This window comes from Sorex araneus, chromosome 1 (genome assembly GCF_027595985.1).
Source record: "Sorex araneus isolate mSorAra2 chromosome 1, mSorAra2.pri, whole genome shotgun sequence".
NCBI lineage: Eukaryota > Metazoa > Chordata > Mammalia > Eulipotyphla > Soricidae > Sorex > Sorex araneus.
The window spans coordinates 93133356-93156787 of NC_073302.1; the positions used below are offsets into that span (position 1 = coordinate 93133356).

General features: G+C 36.2%; 1 protein-coding gene across 1 annotated transcript in view; it reads left to right on the forward strand.

Moving 5' to 3' along the window:
- Positions 1-22324, forward strand: part of ALDH1A1 (aldehyde dehydrogenase 1 family member A1) — a 53687-nt gene extending 31363 nt beyond the window's left edge. The window contains exons 7-13 of the mRNA XM_004612955.2: positions 1403-1516; positions 6149-6251; positions 7950-8134; positions 12008-12172; positions 14561-14718; positions 18476-18550; positions 21713-22324. Coding sequence (XP_004613012.1) covers positions 1403-1516; positions 6149-6251; positions 7950-8134; positions 12008-12172; positions 14561-14718; positions 18476-18550; positions 21713-21785 — 873 coding nt within the window. The 3' untranslated portion in view covers positions 21786-22324. The remainder of the gene's footprint in view (positions 1-1402; positions 1517-6148; positions 6252-7949; positions 8135-12007; positions 12173-14560; positions 14719-18475; positions 18551-21712) is intronic.
- Positions 22325-23432: the final 1108 nt, after the last annotated feature.

The following is a 23432-nucleotide window of genomic DNA, read 5'->3' on the forward strand; positions in this document are numbered from 1 at the left end:
CCTATGGTTCCCTGGGTCCACCGGGAGTGACCCCTGAGCACAGAGTCAGGAGTAAGCCCTGAGCACGACCAGTTCTGCCTTCCCCTTCCACCCTGCTGTTCTCCCCCCCCCCGCAAAAAAGTGAAAATCAATGACATTTTTTTAAATGTTGAAATGAGTTGATTTATAACTGCTGCTAATTTATGCCCACTAGAAGTTGTATATATTAGCTTAAACTAGTTCATCCAAATGTTGGAGCTTTCTGCCAATATGTTTGCTCAGAATACTGGGCACTTTATTTCTAAACACATCAACTTATCAGAAAATATGTTTATATCCTGTCACTCTTTTTTGGGGTAGGCAAAGCCAGCATTTTTCAGGGCTTACTCCTGGCTCTGAATACTCCTGGCTGTGTTCGCAGGACCAGATGGGGTACCCAGACACAGATCGAGCTGGGTTGGCCATGTGCAAGGCAAAGGCTTTACTCTCTGTACTATCTCTCCAGCTCTTATGTTCTCTTTTTCTATTATGAACTCTTTTGTACTTATTACTTTTCTGATAACAAAGACTGGCAAGAGAGCTTATATAAATTTGCTTTCACTACCAAGATTCTGTTAAGAGCTTTTTTTTTTTGAAAAAAATGTATTGTCCTTTATCCTTCATGTTAGCAAAACTTTAAAAATAGGCTTTCGTCACTAGAAACATCCAATTAGGAAACCTGAACCTATGTCTTGAAAATAATCTTTACTTCAAATTAAAAATTTAAGAGAGATTTTTTAAAAATAAGGCTTTTTAATGTAATTAAGATGAAATTTCAGTGTCTTCATCTTAGCTGATGTAACTGTTTTCTACCTGATCTGTTTTTATCTAGGAATAAAATAAATCTGTAAAACTTAATCGGAAGGGCTTGACTTATTTTTTTAACTAGCATTTTTCTGATTAGCTACTATCAGTGGAATTTTGAAACCCTTTTGTATCACTTCTGTTAAAATTTGAAAGTGGAGGGTCCTTTTACTTATTATTACTGATCTTACACTAATGCATTACTTTCCATCAGTGTGAGTGACTCACTACTGTTTTATGTACATTACCTTCTGGAGTTATATTATGAAACCTGAGACAGTCATCATTGAAACAGTGATCCATTAAAGTCAAACATGGACTTACCCTGTAAAGAAGTGATCCCATAGTAACACAGCTTTTCAGTCTATATTAAAAAAAGTTAAATTGCAGCATTAATGGCAATGATGATGATGATCATGATCATGATGATAGCAAAGCCACTTAAGTGGATCTTTCTTGGTAGAGAAAGTCCTAATATTAATGAAAGGGGCAGTTTTGATTCCACTCACATTTTCTGGTATGTGAAAAAATATTGTCAAATTCTGTCATGGCATAACTTTCGTACCTTTTTTTTTTTTAGGCAGGGTTTCCTCCAGGAGTCGTGAATATTGTCCCTGGCTATGGACCTACGGCAGGGGCAGCCATTTCCTCTCACATGGATGTTGATAAAGTGGCCTTCACAGGGTCCACGGAGGTAATTTATTCATGTAGGCCATTGCTAAGAGTGTCTGAATCTCCACATCAGACGCATGTTTTATGCAATCATTCTAAAGTCGACACTTCCCTAAAACAGGTCCTTTCTAATTATTTGTTCCCTATTCTAGCTTTCAAATATGTTTATAGAACATAAACAGATGTATTTGAGATGGAACAAAAATACCTCCTACAAACCAAAAGAGTGGAGTAAACTGGTTTCAGTGTATTCATTAATTTTCCTGATGAGAAGTATACTTGGTTAGACCTTGTCATATAACTAACTAGTAGGTTTAGACAGAAAATATAAAGCAAATTGTAGTAATTTTTTTGAATGAATATAATTTTATCCTGTAGATTACGGAAATTAAATATGAGTGTTTCACTCTGAGCTTTTTATTTGCAGCTCTCTCTTCCCAAACACTCAGAAAGGAAGCCAGCAGCTCAGATTTCTTAGATATACTATAGGCCCAGCTTGGTTTTCTGGTTCTCTGGTGCCAGTTTTGCTGTTGAAAAGGTTAAAGGTAGATCGAATAAGTGAGAAAGGAGTCTAAAAGGAGAGTTCCCCCCAACCCCACCCAGGAAGAATGTCTGTCTGTCTATTGAGATGACATCCTATGCAAGCAAAAGAAAGTGGTCATCATATTTTATCAAGCGAAAGAAGTGAAAAAGGTTGGAATCATTCTACTAAATTATGTGACAGTGTCCAGTGAATACATCCCTAGATTCTAACTGCAGAACTGAGGTCATCAGGGAGCAGAGGGAAAGAGGTTAGGATAGGAAGGATCCTATGAAAAATGGTGGAGATATTTACAGTTAGATCATGATATGGTGTGGGAACACTCTACACCTAAAACATAAACATTAATGTTAATTTGTAAACTAAACTTTTTAAAAACTGTGAGTTTTCAAATAGTGAATGGAAAATATCAACATATGTCTTACTGGTATACAACATCACTATATCACTGTCACCCCATTGTGCATCGATTTGCTAGAGTGGGCACCAGTAATGTCTCCATTCATCCCTGTCGTGTTCAGGGTCAGAGAAATGAAGCCCATTATTGCTACTGTTTGGGGCATATCGAATACGCCACGGGCAGCTTGCCAGGCTCTGCTGTGAGAGACTCTGCTTCACTCTCTTCCGGGAGCTTTGTTTTTATAGTCTCTGGATTTTGGTCATTGATGAAATTACATGGGGCAGAGGCAGTTTGTGGGTGTGACTGCCAAGCTACTGGAAAAATGGGGATCTGGGTGGAGGAGGCCCAGTCCTGATCTGAGGGGGCTTGGAGATCTTAGTCACGGGTCCCGCCTGGGTTTCTCTGCCGGTTCCTTCATGTGTGAGGCTCATCTAAGTGTGTGGAGAGTGGCCTTGAGCATGTCTTTGGCTGGGTTCTGGAGGTTTTTGGCTGCCAGGTCTCTGCTTGGGGAGGGAAGGGAAACTCAGCCTGACTCCCCCTCCTAAGGGGCCCCCAGTAAAGATAGCCTGGTGTGGAGGCAGGAGATTCTGCATACAATATAAATAATAAAAAATGAGAATAAACTCATTCTCATTCTAAGAAAGGAAAGGGAGTTTTAAAAAAAGGAATAATGCTCTCTGAATGAATGCTAGAACTTTATTTTGAAAACTGGTTAGTTTGGAGGTTTCTTTTAGCCCTCAGGAGATTAAGAAGCAAGAGAAAATTGTTGAATAGGGACAAGTGGCTAATTTTATTCTTTCATGCTTCCTAGTTATTTACTGCAACATTAAAAAATTTACATAAAGAACTAAAATAGTGGAAAATATTTTTTCCTAGTCTTTTAAAATTAGGTAAATAAATTTTCTTAAATTTCCATAGGTATAAAGTAGAAAATGGTTGCATTTAATTGAGGTAGGGAAAAAACAATCCAAAATCCAGGATTCTGTGAAAATAACATTTGAAAATGTTGGTCATAAAACAAATTTTTAAATGGTGAACTTGTAACTTGAAATCAGAGCAAAGGTGATAAACACAGAAAAGTAAAACTTTCGCAGTTTAGCATTCTGGATTCTTTCCAGTAAGGACTCAACGCATGCTTTGAACTTTAGACCCCAACCCTATTCACTTCACCAGTTCCCTGGCCAATGGGTATTATTCCCTGGTCTTATTTTCACTGTCACTGTCACTTTGTTACAGTTCACACTTTAGTTCTTTGTAATGTTTTGGGGGAAGTTTACCAACCAAAAATAATAGCAGATATGAGCACTGGTGAAGGGATGGGTATTCGAGCATTGTATAACTGAGATTTAAACCTGAAAACTTTGTAACTTTCCACATGGTGACTCAATAAAAAATTAAAAAAAAAGAAGCATCACCAAAAAAAATAATAATAATAGCAGATTAGAAGAAGCAAATATTTCAGTTCAGATTCTGAATTATTCTTCTTAGTCTTCAGTGAAGTATCCTTGTTAAATTTGAGTATCTTATAATATTAGAGTACAATATACTGAATTATACAGAGAAAATTATATGTTAATAAATAGTAAAAAATTCACTTCATGCCAATTACTCATAAGTGGTATTAAATATTCTATAGTCATTTCCCTTTTTTTTGTTACATCCTCCTCTAAGTTCTTATCTATTTGAGATGCAAAAGATCTTTAATTGCATCTCAATTAGTGATCTGTTCATTAACCTTTTTAAGTGGAGATTGAGAGTGAACGGTCACTGCTTAATATTGTCTTAAATAAGACTTTATTATTCATTGTCAACATAAAAGAAGATAGTCCACATCTACCTACATCTTGTTTAATAGGAATACAAATTTTTATTAAGATATGATATGTGAATTAGGAAAAGAAATCCAACAAATACATGAAGTAAAGTAAAATGAGCCATCTTTAAAAAAGAAAACAAAGATCATTTTACATTAAATTTCTGTAGAAGTAATAAAAAAGAAAAAGCTATAAAACAATACAGGGCTTAGAGATTAAAAAATAAAACTTGTAGAAATGTAGCTTGCTAGGAAGGGATTACAATGAAAAATAAATGAATAAAAACAATATTTCTCCGAAAAGAGTCAGCTACATTTAAGAGACCAGAATAGTAGGATGCAGCTAACAGTGGCAGCACAGGGCACAGATCCAATTTCTTTATTCTAGATCTCCTATCCAAAGGCATCCAGTGAAGGAGAGGGAAGGAGACATTAAAGAAAGAATAAATCTGTCACTCAGCAATCAATGATGAAGTGATTCAGTACTGCCGTGCCGTGATAGATTCTGCAGAACAGAGAACTGAGTTGGGATGGGACACTGCTACCATTACCCAGGATCAGACATATGTTTGGAAAATTGATTCATATACAAATAATACAATCTGGGGCTAAAGTGATAGTACAATGGGTAGGATACTTACCTTGCAGGCAGCCAACACGGGTTTGATTCCTGGCATCCCATTTGGTTCCCTGGACCATGAGGAGTAGCACCTAAGTATTTAGCCAGGAATAATCCCTGAGCATGGTGTTGTCCAGGTGTGGTCCAGACAAACAAACCCAATAAAACAAATCATACAATCCAAGGGACACCGAAAGTCCTCATGAAAGTTCTGTGGGATACCAGAAGAAAGGATGGTTTTGTCCTTTCAAGTCCTCAGAGATGTTTCCAAAGAGGAGCTAAGAACTAAGTTCAAGTGAAGCAAAGGAAGAAAGGAAATCCTGCTATTGGAAACAGCATGGCTGGGGCTAGAGGAGTCATGCTTAGTGAAATCAAAAGATTCAACACGGAGCAGAGGTTTCAATAACGTGCTCTACGTAAAGAAATAAAGCAAGGGTTGAGAAGAGAGAGTGAAATTCTTGCTGTGCACGAGGCTGACTTGGGTCTGATCCCCAGCACTACAAATGATGTTTCAAGCACAGTCAGGAGTGAGCCCTGAGTGCCACCACACGCAGACACACCCTCCACCCACCAAAACCCAAACTAACCAAACAAAAAACCCTAAATGAAACAAAATCGAATCTTAGACTGGTAGAACAAAATAGTGTTTAATGATAGGAAAAGCGAAAGGAGTGTATATGTCATATTTCACCTCTATGGGTGAAAATTAGACTTTCTGGTGGCAATCCTTAGAAATTATGTACAGATGTTGACTTAAAGAGCTATACAACTGTAGCCTATATGATGTTGTAGAAAAACATTCGTATAAAAATGACAAACTAGACTCCAAGTAAGGAAAGATTTAGAGGCAACCCAGGTCAGAATAGGAATATTGTAAGGAAAAGATAAGTTTTAGGGAATTTTTAATATTCCAGCTAGAGTTTTCTAGATTTTAGTGGAAAGATAAATGTTCATTTGGATACATTGCCACATGTAAGGTTGATCAGCAGAAAGATAAATTTATGATTCAAATGAATAATAACTTCCGATCTAAATGTAAGTATCAAGATAACTTAGCCAAGTTTTATATTCCTGTTCTTTTGAGTATACCTTCGATCCACTTTGTATTTATACTTGAATGGAGGAGGTCACATTAGCTGAAGGTGCCAGATCTTTAAAAATGAGATTTAATGGTTCTCCAAAATGCAACTTAACTATGGCCCAAACATGTAAGCTTAAAATGGTAAATAAACCTGTTTTTAGGAGAACGAGTTAAGTTTCCTTTGCAATGTTCCATTTCAGGTTGGCAAAAAGATCAAAGAAGCAGCTGGGAATAGCAATCTGAAAAGAGTGACCTTGGAGCTGGGAGGAAAGAGCCCTTGCATTGTATTTGCAGATGCTGACTGTGAGTCTGAGCTTCCCTGTTAACTTTTCTCATTACCCTTCTCACTATCTGGTACTGCCATACGGTGACCTTCAAGTTTGCAGAGTTTATTTCTAGTATGGGAGTGTAAGACATAACTCAGAGTCCAATTTACTGTTAAAATTAAATATAACACATTTATATTGATTTAAATTATTTATTATTTTTTAATTTTCTCCATCATGCTTTACAGCACTGTTAGTGATAGAGTTTCATGTATACAATGTTTCAATGGGAATCTCTCTATCAGACTGCCCTCCCTCAATTTACTCTTCCCCATCACCCATATGTTAAGCTCAGTTCTATAGACCAATTCTTAGGCTCTGTCGCCTTTGGCCATTTGTTATTCCCTTACAATATTTGTCCTTAAAAGTTTTAATTCTTCAATAGGGCTAACACAGATAATATTGCTTTTCCTTCTGGTTTGAAATGTCACTATCATCCCATTGCTCATCGATTTGTTCGAGCGGCCACCAGTAACGTGTCTCATTGTGAGACTTATTGTTACTTATTGTTTTTGCTATATCCAATATGCCACAGGTAGCTTGCCAGGCTCTGCCATGCGGGCTTGATACTCTCAGTAGCTTGCCGGGCTCTCCGAGAGGGGCGGAGGAATCGAGCACGGGTCGGCTGTGTGAAAGGCGGATGCCCTTCCGCTGTGCTATCGCTCCAGCCCAGTTTGAAATGTATATTTACTATTTTCTTAGCTGAATTTGAAAAAGTAACTATTTTATATTTAATGGTCATTGAGCGATAGCACAGCGGGTAGGGCGTTTACCTTGCACACGGCTGACCTGGGTTTGATTCCTCCATCCCTCTCGGAAAGCCCGGCAAGCTGCCAAGAGTATCCCGCCCTCATGGCAGAGCCTGGCAAACTACCCGTGGCATATTTGATATGCCAAAAACAGTAACAAGTCTCACAATGGAGACATTACTGGTGCCTGCTTGAGCAAATCAATGAACAAAGGGAGGACAGTGGTACAGTGTATACATACATGTATATATGCTTTATATATGTATACATACATGTATTGTATGTGGGATTAATACAGTACATATAAATACATATGATTCTATGGATTAATGGTGATATGTTATAGGCATATTTAATCAAGTCTACAATATAGGCAATATATTATATACATATATAAACATACTTAAACAATATTTAACTATTGACATCACAACTAGTGTGGTGAGATAGCCTCATACATACTAAGACCAGTGGGAGATTCCATTTTCACATTTCCAGTTTCCTTCTGTTCTGATGCTCATTAATTGAAATAATCAGAAAAAGCTATATTATTATTTAAACAATTTTTCTTATTTTCCTAGTTATTCCTATTGATTACATAAATTGAAATATTTATAAAAAGCTTTTGTTGTGAGATTTGGTTTATAACAATTTTTATATTCTTGGTCCTGTTTACATCATTTTATGTATATGATATTTAATAACATTTTTTCAGATGCTACAATTCCTTGCTATCATTTTATAACAAATTAAATGCCAGAAAAATTAATTTATTATCTGACTAACAAAAGATAAAAATCTGTTAAGTCTATATCTAACTACATAGCTTATGTTTTTTAATAATACCAAATGACACCTGAGAAATATGTATAAAAATAAGTTATCTGTCCAGTATAACTCCTTTAATATGCACGTTTTCTTTGCAGTGGATAGTGCTGTTGAATTCGCACACCTTGGGTTATTCTACCATCAGGGGCAATGTTGCATTGCTGCATCACGGCTTTTTGTGGAAGAATCAATTTATGATGAGTTTGTTCGAAGAAGTGTTGAACGTGCTAAGAAGTATGTTCTTGGAAATCCTCTAGCCGTGGGAATCAGTCAAGGACCTCAGGTATAATAGAAGGAATAGTGCAAGAGTAAAAGATGCTGAGTAAAAGATACGTCAGCATATATATATATATATATATACACATATATGCATATATATGTAAATTCTCATCATTGACAAAGTGCTTTTACTGTCTGATTTCAGAACAAAATGTATATTTTCTTTAAGACTTGTCAAGTCAGAATTTTCATTTATTAGGAAGTGATTCTGGGCCAGAGTGATAGTACAGTGAGTGAGGAATTTGCCTTGCACATGGCCGACCTGGGTTTGATCCCCGGCATCCCATATGGTCCAGCACCGCCAGGAGTAATTCCTGAGTGCCAAGCCAGGACTAACCCCTGAGCATCACTGGGTGTGACCCCAAAAGCAAAACAAACAAAAAAGAAGTAATTCTATCCTCATCATATATATTAGCATTAGCCGGCAGAGGCACACACATTTTCTCTTGAACCGGAGAGAGCTGGGTTTTTGAATTAGGTCTGGATCTAAATCCTTCCACCTCAAAACTGTTTTTTGTCTGTAACATGACAGTAGTAGCATACATTTTGAGGGTTTCTTATGCAGTTAAATGAGATAATCTATATAAAGCTTCTGTCTGAACATTTGGTTCATAAATACCTCTTTCAGGTTTACATATGGTGACAATTATCACAGATCCATAGCTTCATATATCTATTCTCTTTCTTCTTGCTGCTGTGTAGCTTCCAAATAATTTAAAAGGTTATTGGTTTACAGTGTGCAATGTTGTTTTTCAATTTGTCTTCTTTTTCAATCCATCAATCCTAAGGAATATCATGCACATCTACACAAAATACTTTGAGACTATTAAAGCAATAGTATGACCTATTTCATTTCATGAAAGAACACAGAAGCTAATGGCCCATATGGCATTTCAGAGGCCTCATCACATCCTAGCAGAACTGAGAAGTTCCTGAGTTCTGAAAAGAAAACCAGGTTTAGGTGTGGTCAGTCTAAAACTGGAAGGCACTTATTAGTGGAAAATGAAAATAACCAGACACAAATAAATAAGTACTTCATCTAAGTGAAATTTGTATCATTTGGTCTAAATGCTAGTGCAGAAATTCCCAGGAATACTTGACTTTCCCCCTCCATTAAAAAAAAAATTCAATGCCCCCCAATCTACCTTATTACTTTTAATTTTTCTTTGTTTATTTTGGGCCACACCCAGAGATGTTCAGAGGTTACTCATGACTCAACACTCAGAAATTACTCCTGATGGTGCTTGGGGGACTACATGGAATGCTGGGGATTGTATCAATGTTGTCTGCATGCAAAGTAAATGCCTTAGTACTGCACTATCATTCTCAGCCCCTAATCTGCCTTCTTGAAGCAAATACACAAAGGTGTACCCCAATTGTACCTACGGCCACTAGAGACCCCTGGATTGCTCCAGCATTCCCTGAGAGAGGGATAGCATTGCCCACTTTGAGAAAGCATTCTCTAGTGCAGTGTTAACAATTTGTCCTGGACATTTCAATTACATGATCTTGTTAAACATGGGCCAGGGACAGTGCAGAGAGAGGTTTGGTGTATGCCCAGCATGGCTTACTGTGGTTCAATCCCTGACACTACATAGTCACCAAGTGAATCTCTGGAGGCTCCTACTACTGCCAGTGTAGTACTAGGAGCCTCTGAGCATGCTGGCAGTGCTAGGTCCAGGCTGCATCACATCCTCAACTCTAACAATTAACATCAGAGTGCATGGCCAAGAATCTCTTGTGGTGTCCTCAGACCTCCTGAGCACTGCTTGGGAAGTCTATCTTGGAAGAATCACTTTGTGCTACCAAGTCCAAGTCATGCAGAGTTGCTGGTTTAGTTGTTGAACCACATTATTCAATGCTTTTGACAATAGCTTTCTGTAAAAATTAGGATTCCCATATTGTTTAGAAGTTGGTGCTCATCCATATTTTTTAGCAAACAAATAAATCCTTTTAGTGTTAAGCCGGGTTCTAGTTTTCACCAAGTATTTACTCTATAAATATTTATTTTATAATTATTCTATAAATAAAGTATTTATTTGCAGACAGTATATGTTTTGACTTAGAAACACCATTTTGAAATAAAACCTTAAAAATCACCATTTTTAAGGGCATAGTCAAGTTAATTTCTTGGAAAATGCTAGAAATGTTCTGTATAGAAATGCAGAAGTCTGGGGCTGGAGTGATAGCACAGTGGGTAGGGCGTTTGCCTTGCACGCAGCTGACCCGGGTTCGATTCCCAGCATCCCATATGGTCCCCTGAGCACCGCCAGGAGTAATTACTGAGTGCAGAGCCAGGAGTGACCCCTGTGCATCGCCAGGTGTGACCCAAAAAGCAAAAAAAAAAAAAAAAAGAAATGCAGAAGTCTTTGATCACTTAACTGACAAATGTATTAGTTAAATAAGCACTTTTACTATGCAGAAGTTTGTAACACTGCCTCTTAGTATAGTGATGTCAAATAATAAGCAGTAACTTAAATGTTGCTTACTAAACCAACACCATGTAGCTTAATCTGCTGGGAACAAAAGAATGTTTCTTTTTTTTGCAATATCCAATTAAATATTATACAGAGGAGTATTTTGTGCTAACTATTGTTTCAGCTTTTTGGAAAAAAAATTTCCTTTTATTTTGAATGGAGCATAATCTAATTGGGTAGAAAACGAGGTTGTAAGCATTTCAAATGTTATGAAACATTTTCTGGGTCTAGGAAGATGGGGGTGGGAGTCACAAAAGATTAAGCACAACATGTTTTAGTATGTGAGGAGAAACAAGTTCTACTAGCAAGAAACCCCCCTACTATTACTTCTGTAACTCTGGTGATTGTCTTTTAAATCTTAACCCCAGGTACACTTGCTAAAAAGGCAGCTTTTACCACCAATTTGGTGTCCAAAGGTCATTTAGTCTTTCAACACTCGGTATATGAACTGAGACAAAAGATAGTGTAGGTTTCAGAGCCAGGCAGAGAATTACTGTTATTCCTTATCTGAATTCTAGGTTTACTTTTTTCCTTTTCAAAATATTGTTTCATGAATTAGTCACATTCTGTAATTTTTTTTTTTTGGTTCACACCCGGCAATGTACAGGGGTTACTCCTGGCTCATGCACTCAGGAATTACTCCTGGAGGTGCTTGGAGGACCATATGGGATGCTGGGTTGGTCGTGTGCAACCCAGGTTAGTCGTGTGCAAGGCAAACACCCTACTCACTCTGCTATCGCTCCAGCCCCAACTTCTGTAATTCTTGCAATAGGTTTCTATATGACCTATTTAACCAAGTCAGATGGCAATGGTAGGGACAGACTAGAACCTGGAAACAAATTTACTAATTTCCCCACAGGGAACAGAACTTGGAAGAATGACAAGATTTGTTAGTTCAGTCCTAAACAGAGAGATGGTCAGGAGTAGGGTGAACTAAGTAGAGGAATCAGGTCTTCTATAAGCCCTAAGTCATATACTTTCCCAATGTCCTCTCTACTTTAACCCTGTATAAAAGTTCTTTTTTCCTCCTTTCCTCTTTTTTAATTTCAATTGCAACCAAAAGTCTGTACATCAGTGGGTTTGATTATGACAGGTATGTCTTTCAATTTTACTACTGTGTGCAAATATTTACGTGTCTACAATGTCAATATGCCTTTTTATAAAACTTAAAAGACATTAAATAGAACTATTTGTCTTCCAAGTCCCTTTCCATAAAAATCATGAGAACAAAAGATATGAAAATAATTCATCTGAGCCTTTGGCAGTATTTCTTGATGGATGGGATCTTTGACTTAACACCCACATCTTAGCATTAGGAAGTTCTCTTTAGTAGGGAAAGTAATGTTTTATGTGTACAGGTTGCTAAGTATTTTTTCTACATTTGTGGTATTTTAAAATAGATTGATAAAGAACAATATGAAAAAATTCTTGGCCTCATTGAGAGTGGGAAGAAAGAAGGGGCAAAGCTGGAATGTGGAGGAGGACCATGGGGAAATAAAGGCTACTTTATCCAGCCCACTGTTTTCTCTAATGTTTCAGATGAGATGCGCATTGCCAAAGAGGAGGTAAATGGTTTCATTTTGTTCTGTTCCTTTTTTTTTTTACCATATTTGTCTTCATGTTTGTATATAAAATGTCCTTTCAAAAAGTCTCTTGAATATGTTTCTCAGTATTTGTTACTCTTCATCTCTGTAATTGATAAAAGTTTCAATTACTTATGATACAGACTGAAAATAGTAAAGAATTCAGTAGGCTAGCTAAGAATTTCTAGCCAAACACAGATCAGCATACTTAGTAGTTTCCAGGTACTTCTTTCTCTAATTTAAAGTCATAAGAAAAATAATTCATCTTCATTGTTGTTTACTCCTTTGGGATGATGCATTCGTATAACTGGAAAAATTAAGTGCTTTGAAATTAAACTTATTTTGAGATAATTGTATTTTTAATTGTTCTGTGAATAGCATAGAATTATTTTACTCTTTATCCAATTTCAGTGTACCATCTTGATGAACTATATGCATAAGTATGTTGACATGAACACAGTCAAAATACATGAGTCCATTAACCATGTAAATCCCTTCTACTTACCTTACCCTCTGTGTGTTTTGGGTCCAAATATTTCTCAACTTCATATTTCCTTAAGTTTCTGGACAAATATTTTACAGCTAAATATTAAATGAGGAAAACTAACTAATATCAAGAAGAATGTCATACTTTGATATGATATATCTCTAGAAAAGTTTAGTTGGAACTATAAATTATCTACCTTACAAACACAGGCTTTTTAATAAATATAAAAATTTGGAACTATGAAGATATTTCACAATAAACAACAATATAGTTTACAGTGTCAACGCAGTAACAGTTCAAGTGCACTGAACCATAATCCTTTGAGTTAATAAACTTGTATTTTATGTCTATAATATGACAAAAGAATCTGGGAGAGTTGTTTGTTTTACCCACCATATTTATCAAAACTTGGGGGAAAGTGCAAGATTGGATTTGACAACAAAAACAAGAAAAGGCAAATTTCTATGAATAATTAAGTATTCTTAAATTTATACACATTGTGTCATCTCTCAATTAAATTTTGCATTTTTTGGCAAATATGTATTATTGGAGTTGCTGTTATTGTATAACTTGGCAAATGTCATATATAAACCAGAACCATTTTGATCAAATAAATAGTTCTCTTTTCAATTGTCTAAAATTTCTTGGATGAAGCAAGACAAGGCCTCAGACAATGTCATGATGTTCTTATAAGCACTGTAGACATGCAAAGAGTCACCCCAGATCCAAGCATGCTGAAGGCTTGCTGTCAAAGAAATACAATTGTATCCTCCAATCTGCATGATGGTACTACTTATATGCTAAATCAGAGTTTAAGCCCATAGTCATGTGCTGTGTGTTCAACTCAAATTACATAAGATATTAGCACATTTATTATAATATTTTATATGCCATGCATGATTACATTTGACCTCCTTTGAATGATAGCTATCTTTAATCATTGAGATCAATGACAAAAATTAGAAAACTATTTGTTTTTTCTGATTATTGTCTCCCTTCATTTACATTACCCAGAAAAATTTAGAACACTAAGAGAAGCTCCTTCATTTAGTTTTGATATGTTTTGTAAAAACATGATAATTTAGGTTTGTTTTTTAAAGTCTAGTTGTTTATCTTCCATTTGAGTATAAATCCAGAACAAATTTAATTTACATTAATGAGAGCTTAGCAAAAGTCAAATAACCAAATAAAAAAATTTTAATTTTTATTGTTGCCTTCCACTTTTCGTCAAACTTCCACTTTGGTTACTACAGAGTTGTTAATAATTTCATTTTCTGTCATCATGAATCACTCACTTTGGTATAGAAGAGTTACACAAAATTTGACTGATGAGAAGACTGAAAAAGATTCAGATAATTTGGCTGATTATGAAAATATCTAAGTGCAGTAGAATAGTTGATGCTTCAGTTGATGATACCTTTATATTAAAACATATCAATTATTATCAGTCATTGACAACTCATTTATTTAGTAAAAGAAGTATCACTTTCTTAGGTTTGCCATTTTTTGTACATACGTATGTAGTGGCTTGAAAAATGAATAAAATATGTAGAACATCTAGATGTTCTTAAATGGGAAAGAAAATTTGAACTTAATTATTTCATGCACAATTATTGATTCTGGAAGTTTAAATAGAACACATAGTGATTTAATAATGTTTTATTTGCTTCTGCCCATTTTGTTCCAAGAGAAAATAACACATAACCTTGACATATTTTAACCTCCTGCCTTAGATTCAATTTTTACTCCTATACTTAGGTTTCAGGTAAGAAGCAAAATCTTAATTTCAGATAGTTTGAAGGGCTAGGGAAGTTTTTAATATAGTTTATATGTTTCATTTTAACTAATTATTTCAATGTGTTTTATTCATTTTTGTGATGTAGATATTTGGACCAGTACAGCAAATCATGAAATTTAAATCTTTAGATGATGTGATCAAAAGAGCAAACAATACTCTGTATGGATTATCAGCAGGAATCTTTACCAAAGATCTTAATAAAGCAATAACAGTATCATCTGCCCTGCAGGCTGGGACAGTGTGGTAAGCCAAACCTATATAATGCCACAATTTCAGTGTTAACTATATTAGCATACCATTCAGGACTTTTTCCAGACTTTCATTTTTCACTGGAATAACATCGCTTACTAAGAAAAATTACTGCTATCAAAATAATAGATAAATCGGACCAGAGAGATTCTAAAGCAAGCAACAGCTCTTGCCTTGCACATGGCCATTCTGGGTTGGATCCTCAGCACCCCCTGTGTCCCGTGGAGTCCATCAGGAGTGATCCCTGAGCACAGAGCCAGGAGCACTATTGAGTGTGGTTCCCCCAAAATAATAAATAAATGCATACATAAATAAAGCAAATAATAAGTAAAACCACAATACTATATCGAAAGAATTTTAGAGGAGTTTTGTTTTCCTAATTCTATGCAGCATCCTAAAATTACTTCTCTAACATGATGCGTAACTCAAACTATACAAAGTATTAAGTAATTTCTAGGTACTTGACACATACTAATCACCAAGAGATCAAAGTTCTGTATGAGGAAAGTTAATGGACAGGAAGACAGTGTTTATTTAATACCCTTTTAATTAAACATTTAATTCACATATTAGTTATTTATTCTGAGATTATTAGAGATATTTAAGAGTTTTAGTTTGGATTAACATTGGAAATGGAGAGCACCTCCCTCTCATTGTTCACCAGGTGCATAGCTTTGATTTCTATACTTAATTCATTATAAAATTGTAAGACAATACTTCTGAGAGTTGCATCACTCTGCCCAGTCCCCAGACTCCGGACTGTTCTGTTAGCAATTTTTTTTTTTCTTCATGAGATCTCACTTTGTTCCCCAGGTCCTAGCAAGGTATATTCTTTGGGGTGAAACACCCAAGAGGGCTCAGGGATTACTTTTGGCTCTGTACTCAAAGATCACTCCTGGAAGGATGTGGGGACCATAAATGGTGCATATCTTTCTTTTTACTAGTTTTCTCTAGATACCAAGGAATAGTTAGAGGTTGTGGCATGGCACGTATAATAAGAAAGGAGCATAAAAAGGAGACTCAGTCAGCAAGACATTATTTTCAACTTAACATTTTTCTTTTTTAAAAAACATTTTTCTTGAAATTAATGTCTCTACTGAGTACTCTCATTTAGTAGTTCTGCTTTTACTTCACTGTATCACTGTATCATTGTCATCCCATTGATCATCGATTTGCTCAAGCGTGCACCAGTAACATCTCCATTCGTCCTAGCCCTGAGATTTTAGAAGCCTCTCTTTACCCGTTCTTCCCAGCAGTGCTGCAGTGGAGGCTCTCTCAGGGTAAGGGGAATGAGACCCATCATCGTTACTATATTTGGCATATCGAATATGCCATGGAGAGTTTGCTAGGCTTTACTTTGCATGCAGGATGCTCTCGGTACCTTGCCATGTTCTCTGAGAGGGAGAACTAGGATATGAGAGGTCGAGTGGCCGAGAATGCAGCTGCATGCTTCCTGGAGTGTTGTTTTATAGTCTCTGGATCTTGGCAGATAATGGCATTACACGGCGCCAGTGGCAGTTTGTGGATGTGGCTGTCAAGCTACTGGAAAATGGGGGGTCTGGGTGGAGGAGGCCCAGTCCCGATCCGAGCCGGCTTGGAGATAACAGCCCTGGGTCCCGCACACCTGGGTTTCTCTGCTGGTTCCTTCATGTGTGAGGCTTGTCTGAAAGTGTGGAGAGGGACCTTGAGGGGCTGTGTCTGGGTTCTGGAGGTCTTTCTGCTCTGGGCCGGGAGGGAAACTAAACCCGCCTTGCTCCAAGGGGCCCCAGTGAAGACAGCCAGGCTGGGGGCAAGGGGCTCTGCTTTTACTTACACCAAAATATTTCATTTCCAGTGTAGAGCAAATAAAGAAAACTAACTTTCTGTGCTTTTTTAGATTTGGGGGGAGGGTGGTTTTCCATCTGGCAGTGTTCAGAACACACTTTTCACTCTTTGCTGGGGGATCATTTCTGGTGGTACCCAAGGAAGTATGTGATGCTGGGGATAGAACCTGGGCTGGAGGCTGGCCAGGCAAGTACCTTACCTGCTGTGCCAGACCTACAGTACTGTCTTCTGCCTTTTCAAAAAACACGTTCCAGGTTTTAGACTTTAGAATAACAGAATATTACATGTTTTCTTAATTTAAAAAAGTATTATGAAATCATTTCACCTGGTGGTATGAGACTACCCAGTAAGAAATTTCTATTTGATTAAAACCAAAATGATCCTAATTTTATTGTACATATTGAACATATCAGTATCTGTCATTGTCATAAGTATACTCATTTCAGGAGAATTATTTAATTTCAGTATCTCTGGGATTGTACCTGTGATTTCACTGTAGGATTTGATTTTTATAGCCTAGTTCTCACTCTCAGAGAACCTGGCAAGGTACCAAGAGCATCCTGCCCGAATGGCAGAGCCTGGCAAGCTTCCTGTGGCATATTCGATATGCCAAGTACAGTAACAATGATGGGTCTCATTCCCCTTACCCTGAAAGAGCTTCCAATGTGGCACCGTTGGGAAGAATAAGTAAAGAGAGGCTGCTAAAATCTCAGGGCTAGGACAAATGGAGATGTTACTGGCGTCCATTCAAGCAAATTGATGATCAATGGGATAACAGAGATACAGTTATAATAATTTAACACAGCTGAGGCATGGTTTTAAAAACACAGATTAATATAAGGAACTATGAGGAAACGCTTGGATCCTTTATCATAAATCTTTTTTAGTTTAATGATTCAGGCCTGAGCAATAGTACAGTGGCAGGAGAGCACTTGGCTTGCATGTGGCAAGCCCTGGTTTCAGCCATGCATATGGTCCCTGAGCAGTCTGTGAGTGGTGCCTGAGTAAAGAACCAGGAAAATTACCTGAGCACTGGCAGATGACCCCCTTAATTTTTAATCATTCATGACCTTTCAAATGGATCTGTTTATGTTATTATTTTAATCACCTTATGAAACATTGCAAAGAATGAGAAAATTAATAATGAAACCTAAATTTATTGAACCAATTTACTGCAAAAATGGTAAGTTATATAAATTATACATGTATTTTATATATATTATATATATTACCATTGCAAAAAGAAATGCATTTTTGTTAGTGAAGTACATAGCTCTCAAGAGCACAACAAAGCCTAATGAATATAGGCTATAAAGTATATCTGTTCAACAGATTGTTTCTAGCATATCATATTTTTTCTCCAGGGGCACAGTAGACATTTATCTTGTAAAATTCAAACTTCAAATTTTCAAGATAAGATATACTGCCCAAATGTTTTAACTTCCACATATATTTGTGTACACACACATATACACACATTCTATTTATTTCTAGGCACTACATTACATTTTTTTTTAATTTTGCTTTTGTTTTTTGGACCATACCCAATGTTTTTCAGGACTTATTTTTGGCTCTGCACTCAGGAACCACTCCTGACAGTGCTCAGGTAGTGGCACGCAATCACTCAGGCCCCACATTTAATATATTTTTGCATTCTCATTTTCAGTGAAACATATTTTTCATTAACATGCACCACACTTACTGGTACTGGAAAGAGGACATGTGATGCTTGGCATTGGACTGAGAGCCTTGTGCATGATAAGATGTGCTCTGTCCCCTGAGCTCTCTCTGGTCCAGTATTGCTTTATTATTGCAAGAAGTATGTTAGATTGAAATGAAAGAGTTGTAAAGAAAATGTCAAAATTTCTAGGTTGAAGAGTTATTTAATAAGTTATGTATAATTTATAACATGCTTTTTTTTTTTTAGGGTGAATTGCTATAGTGTCGTATCTGCCCAGTGCCCGTTTGGTGGATTCAAGATGTCCGGAAATGGACGAGAACTGTAAGAATTGCTTTCTATTAAGATGAATTTTACTAGATTAAAATGATTGTTATTATCTCACAATGATTAAATAAAAAGTAAAAAATAAATGATTATTATCCCAAAGGAATTAATTCAGAATTTCTATTTGAATTAGAATTTGCCTATTTATTTTTCCTGTAGCACAGTACTGAAGGACAGAACACCACAATATAACATTTAAGGAGAATCACTAACATCAGAGGAACAATGAAAACCCATATATGTCTTTAGAATCTTTTAGGGGAGATAGAAAGTGGCAAAGATCAAAACATACAGGAAACATAGCATAATAGAGAAAATACAACTGGACACTAATCAAACTGGATTTGAATTCTGACTCCACCACTCACTAGCCTTGCAGCCCACTTCAAGTTATGTACAACTTTGAGTATTTTTTTCTTACTTAAAATGAAGATTTTAAGCCAGAGTAATAGTACAGCTGTTAGGGTGCTTGCTTGCAAGCAGCAGACCTGAACTTGATCCCTAGTGCTGCACCAGGAGTGATCTCTGAGCTCAATGCCAGGAATCAGCCCTGAGCACAGCTGAGTATGACCCCCAAATCAAAGTGACAATAATGATGACAATGATGATGATGATAATAACAATATTCTAACATTTTTTCTATGGATTGTTCTGAGAGTTGAATACCATATTACATACTTATATCCTTGCATTGACCTTGGCAAAAAATGTGAATTCTCCAGATTATTTGCTTTCTTTCTAATTCCTTTCCTCCATATTATCCATTATCAGAGAGTCCTTGACAAAAGTTTATAGAAAGAATGAAAACATGTGTGAGATTATTTTGAAGGGCAAATGTCTCATTGCTAGGTCCGTTATCTAACACAGTCCTTTAGGAAGGAAAATTAAAGATAAAATAATCAAAAGAGAAAATCAACTAATGGAGATCAAGTATCAATTTTGTATGATAAAACCTGTTCAAACTATATGGTTTGACATAAGGATACTTGTAGACTATTATAAGGATATTTGTAGACTATCATAAGTAGAAATTAGTGCTGACCTAAAATTTTAGAATGTCAGTAAAATTTTTTTCTTTAAAATAGAAAGTGGAAGGTTATGTTACAGGGCTCTACTTCAAAATTTCCACTTGAGGATATTACCATTACTTGATGAATTTAATGAACAAGTCATACCCTGCAAGATGGTTAAAAAAATTATTAAAACAGGAACTCAAGTGATGCAAATTGTTCAATTATAATTTACCCTCCAAGATAGAAAGGCTGAATTTATTGGTCTCAAAGTTCTTAAAGAGGGAAAAATAATTGTCTACACACTCTCATGATGCCTGAAGCTGAATTTGTATCTTAGATCATGGTATTAGCACTGGAATAAATTAGATGGCAGATACCAGCATTGCTGTAATTGTACTAATTTGCACTTGGGTTACCATAGGTCACTTGAGACTTTCAAACTTGTGTCTCAGCACCCCACATGAGATTCCTTTATGCCTTGTTCCTTTTGAAAAGGGGGAAATTAAAGTGGAATAAACTACTAGGCTTATAAAGAGAGCTCACATTATGATTTTTTGCTTGATTAAATGTGTCCAGTCATTTCAAACATTTTCATTGGGCTTACTTAATTAGTGTCAGGTTTGATTTTGCACACAAGTGTAAAACAGCTATAACTTTTTAATAGTACTTATGACCCTGATGAGAAGCATTGATGGGACCTATAAGTTTGCTGGAAATATTGGAGCAGACCTATTGAATCAAATAAATTAGCACTTGAATAAGATTTTAGTTTATTGGTATGTTGAAGATTTTTAAAGCATAGAATCAGCAACTCAAAGCCCAGTGACATAAGTAGAAATGCAAATAAATGCTTTTGTGCTCTATGACACATACAATATATGCTGAGGAAAAACACAGAGCAAGACTTGTATTAGCCTGAGAATGACAATAATCGCACTTCGCTCTCTCCTGAGAGTTTCAAGTGTCTATGAAACCCCAAATACAATGGAAAACCTATTGACAAAAATCATGGGTTAATTTATCTGACTTTGTGAGATAAAATGCTTATTATACTATTATCCTTTAATGGGTTTCAGACAACTGAGGCTAAACCCTTTAATTACTTTGAAGAACATGTTCATTGAAGCTTTTAGAAGGTATTTTCAGAAGCTTAATGGGCCAAGAAAATAATCAGTGTAAGAGGATTAGGTTTCCCTGGAGAAAAGGATGTCTTCTACATACCTGTCTATATCACCAGAAGAAAGGGGTACAAAAGGATCAAGATCTTTTTACTTTGTAAGCTTACATATGCGTGAGTGTTATGATTTGCAGAGTATTCTTATGTTATGTAATTTAATCCTCTCATTAAATAATGCAGGGAATAGTTTAGCAGGGTCCTTGTAGTTGTCTCTTGAACAAAGATTAAATCACACTGAATTTTTAAAGTTGCTAGGAGGTATAGAAAAGGTAAATTAATAACAAAATAACAAGGTCCTAATGGGCTGACTTGTGTTCACTCTGAGAAAGTCCAACAGTACTGAACCCTATCCCTCTCTTTAAAAATGAAAATATATATATATATATATATATATATATATATCAGTCAAGGTCAGGTTGGCTTCCTCCCTCAAATACTCAAAACATGGCATTAAAACTTCAGCTAGGAAGTATTTTCTTTCAAAACTTATTACCAAACTTTAGGAAAAAAATGAAAACATGGCAATACCTAGGTCCTCACTTCAAAAAAATTGCACAAAATAGTAACCCTAGGCTAAACTTTGAGTTTAAAATTTCACAACATGAGAGTGACTATAATTACTATTTATATAGTATAGTACTGTCCTGTTTATTTGAACCTAAATTCTTTTTGGACTGACTCGCATTTTCCAGTGGTACGTGGGACAATGTAAAAAAAAAGCCAATTTCTACTAAGTCAAATGAGTGTATATGAACATCTGAAATGCAAAAATATGTTTTAAATTTTTTCTTACACAGATATTTATGTGACACCAGATCTCTTATGGTTGGCTAGCTGCTATTGAAATGTGCACAGAAAATATTTTCCACTGTCCCTAGCCAAATGATCAAGAACAGACTTGTTCCAAAGTGTGTATGATAGTACATTTGTACCAGTATACTGAATTACATGGGGTTTTCTTCTCTCTAGGGGAGAATATGGTCTCCATGAATACACAGAGGTCAAGACGGTCACAATGAAAATTTCTCAGAAGAATTCATAAAGAAACTACAGGCGTGGAAAGAAAAAGCAGCAGTCACTAAGCATCCCCAACATTGCTAATATATTATAGTGGGTTTTAAACAAAGTTGTTCTTTTCTTGATTTCTTAAAAAATAATCAAATCATATTAGCATTACTTCTGCACCTAGAAAAAGTTGCTGTGTGGCTCATTCTGAAAGAATCATTTTTCTTCTGATATGTGACCCCAAAGCCCTATCTGTAAAAAAAAGAATTAAATTTCAAAGCAAGATCTCTCTAGCTCTGTAATAGTCACTTAGTTTTCTTTGTAGCTACTTGTCCAAGATAATCATTTTATGGAAGAGGACCAATTGTCTTTTAGCTTGTTTCCCCTTATGATGTACCTTGAAGTACTTAACATACATGTTAATTGCGGGGTGTATGTGCGCTGTCCCTGGAAGTCGTTAAGTCATTGGAGTTTGTTGAAAACTTATCTAGAATGTCTGTCTGCTTGTCAAATGAAGTAATACCTGAAGTACTTTGCTGTAATCTGAATAACGCTAATAAAAACAACTCTGCATGATTCTTGTTAGATTGAATTGTTAATGATGTTTGGGTTATAGTGACTTTCTCTTTTTATTTATTTATTTATTTTATAAAGTAGTTCACAATATTTCATTACATTTGATATTCAAACACCTATCCCACCACCATTACACCTTCCCATCACCATATTTTAGGTGTTTCCATCCTGAACCCCAATCCCTGCCCCAAAGCAGAACTGAAATAATATATTTTGTATTGTTTGTTAGGAAAAATAACCAAAAATACTATAAATAATATATCCTTAGAGGAAAGAGGATGAGGATTATTGTACTCCACCCAGGGGCCATTAAGCTCTTCTATAAGAGATTGCTAACATGTTAGAAGTTGAACTTTGTATTGGGGCTGGAGCAATAGCACAGCGGGTAGGGCGTTTGCCTTGCATGCAGCCGACCCGGGTTCTATTCACAGCATCCTATATGGTCCCCTGAGCACCGCCAGGAGTAATTAATGAGTGCATAAGCTATTGGAGTATGGGCAGGGTGTGCAGTATGAAGTGCCATGTGGCCAGGCGGTCCAATAACAGGTTCACTTGTGGGTGGGGCTCAGCTCCAGCACGTGGAGAGCAGCCGTGAGCACGGCAGCAGTTGAGTTTTCAGCTGCCGGGGCTGGGTCCCTTGGGTGGAGAGCACTCTGACTTATCCCCTTATCACTCAAAAATGGTGTTAAATTGAACATAAAAAATAAAAATAAATTTACTTGTCTTTGGAACTCAATGATGATACTTTTAAAAATGAAGTGGAATCCACCTACTTTTCAAATGGGCAAGGAAACGTTTTCTTTTTCAGTATAATTCTGTTAGGAAGTAGCAAGCTTTTGCCACTGATAGTTTTAGTTCTTCTGGAAATATTTAGTGAGTTCCAAAATTTAGGGGAAACATTTTCTATTAGTTTTCTATTAATTGTAGAAAACTTGTCAATAGTGCTGTTCTAATACATCAAGGAGCTTTCATGTTTTATTCAGATTTTATTTTATTTTATAATGGTTTCTTTTTAAACAAAGATCCAATATTGTTTGATTTGTGCAGAGGTCCAACACAATGCCCTTCACCAGTACCTGGGCCCCTTCACCTGTATCCCAAGAGCCGC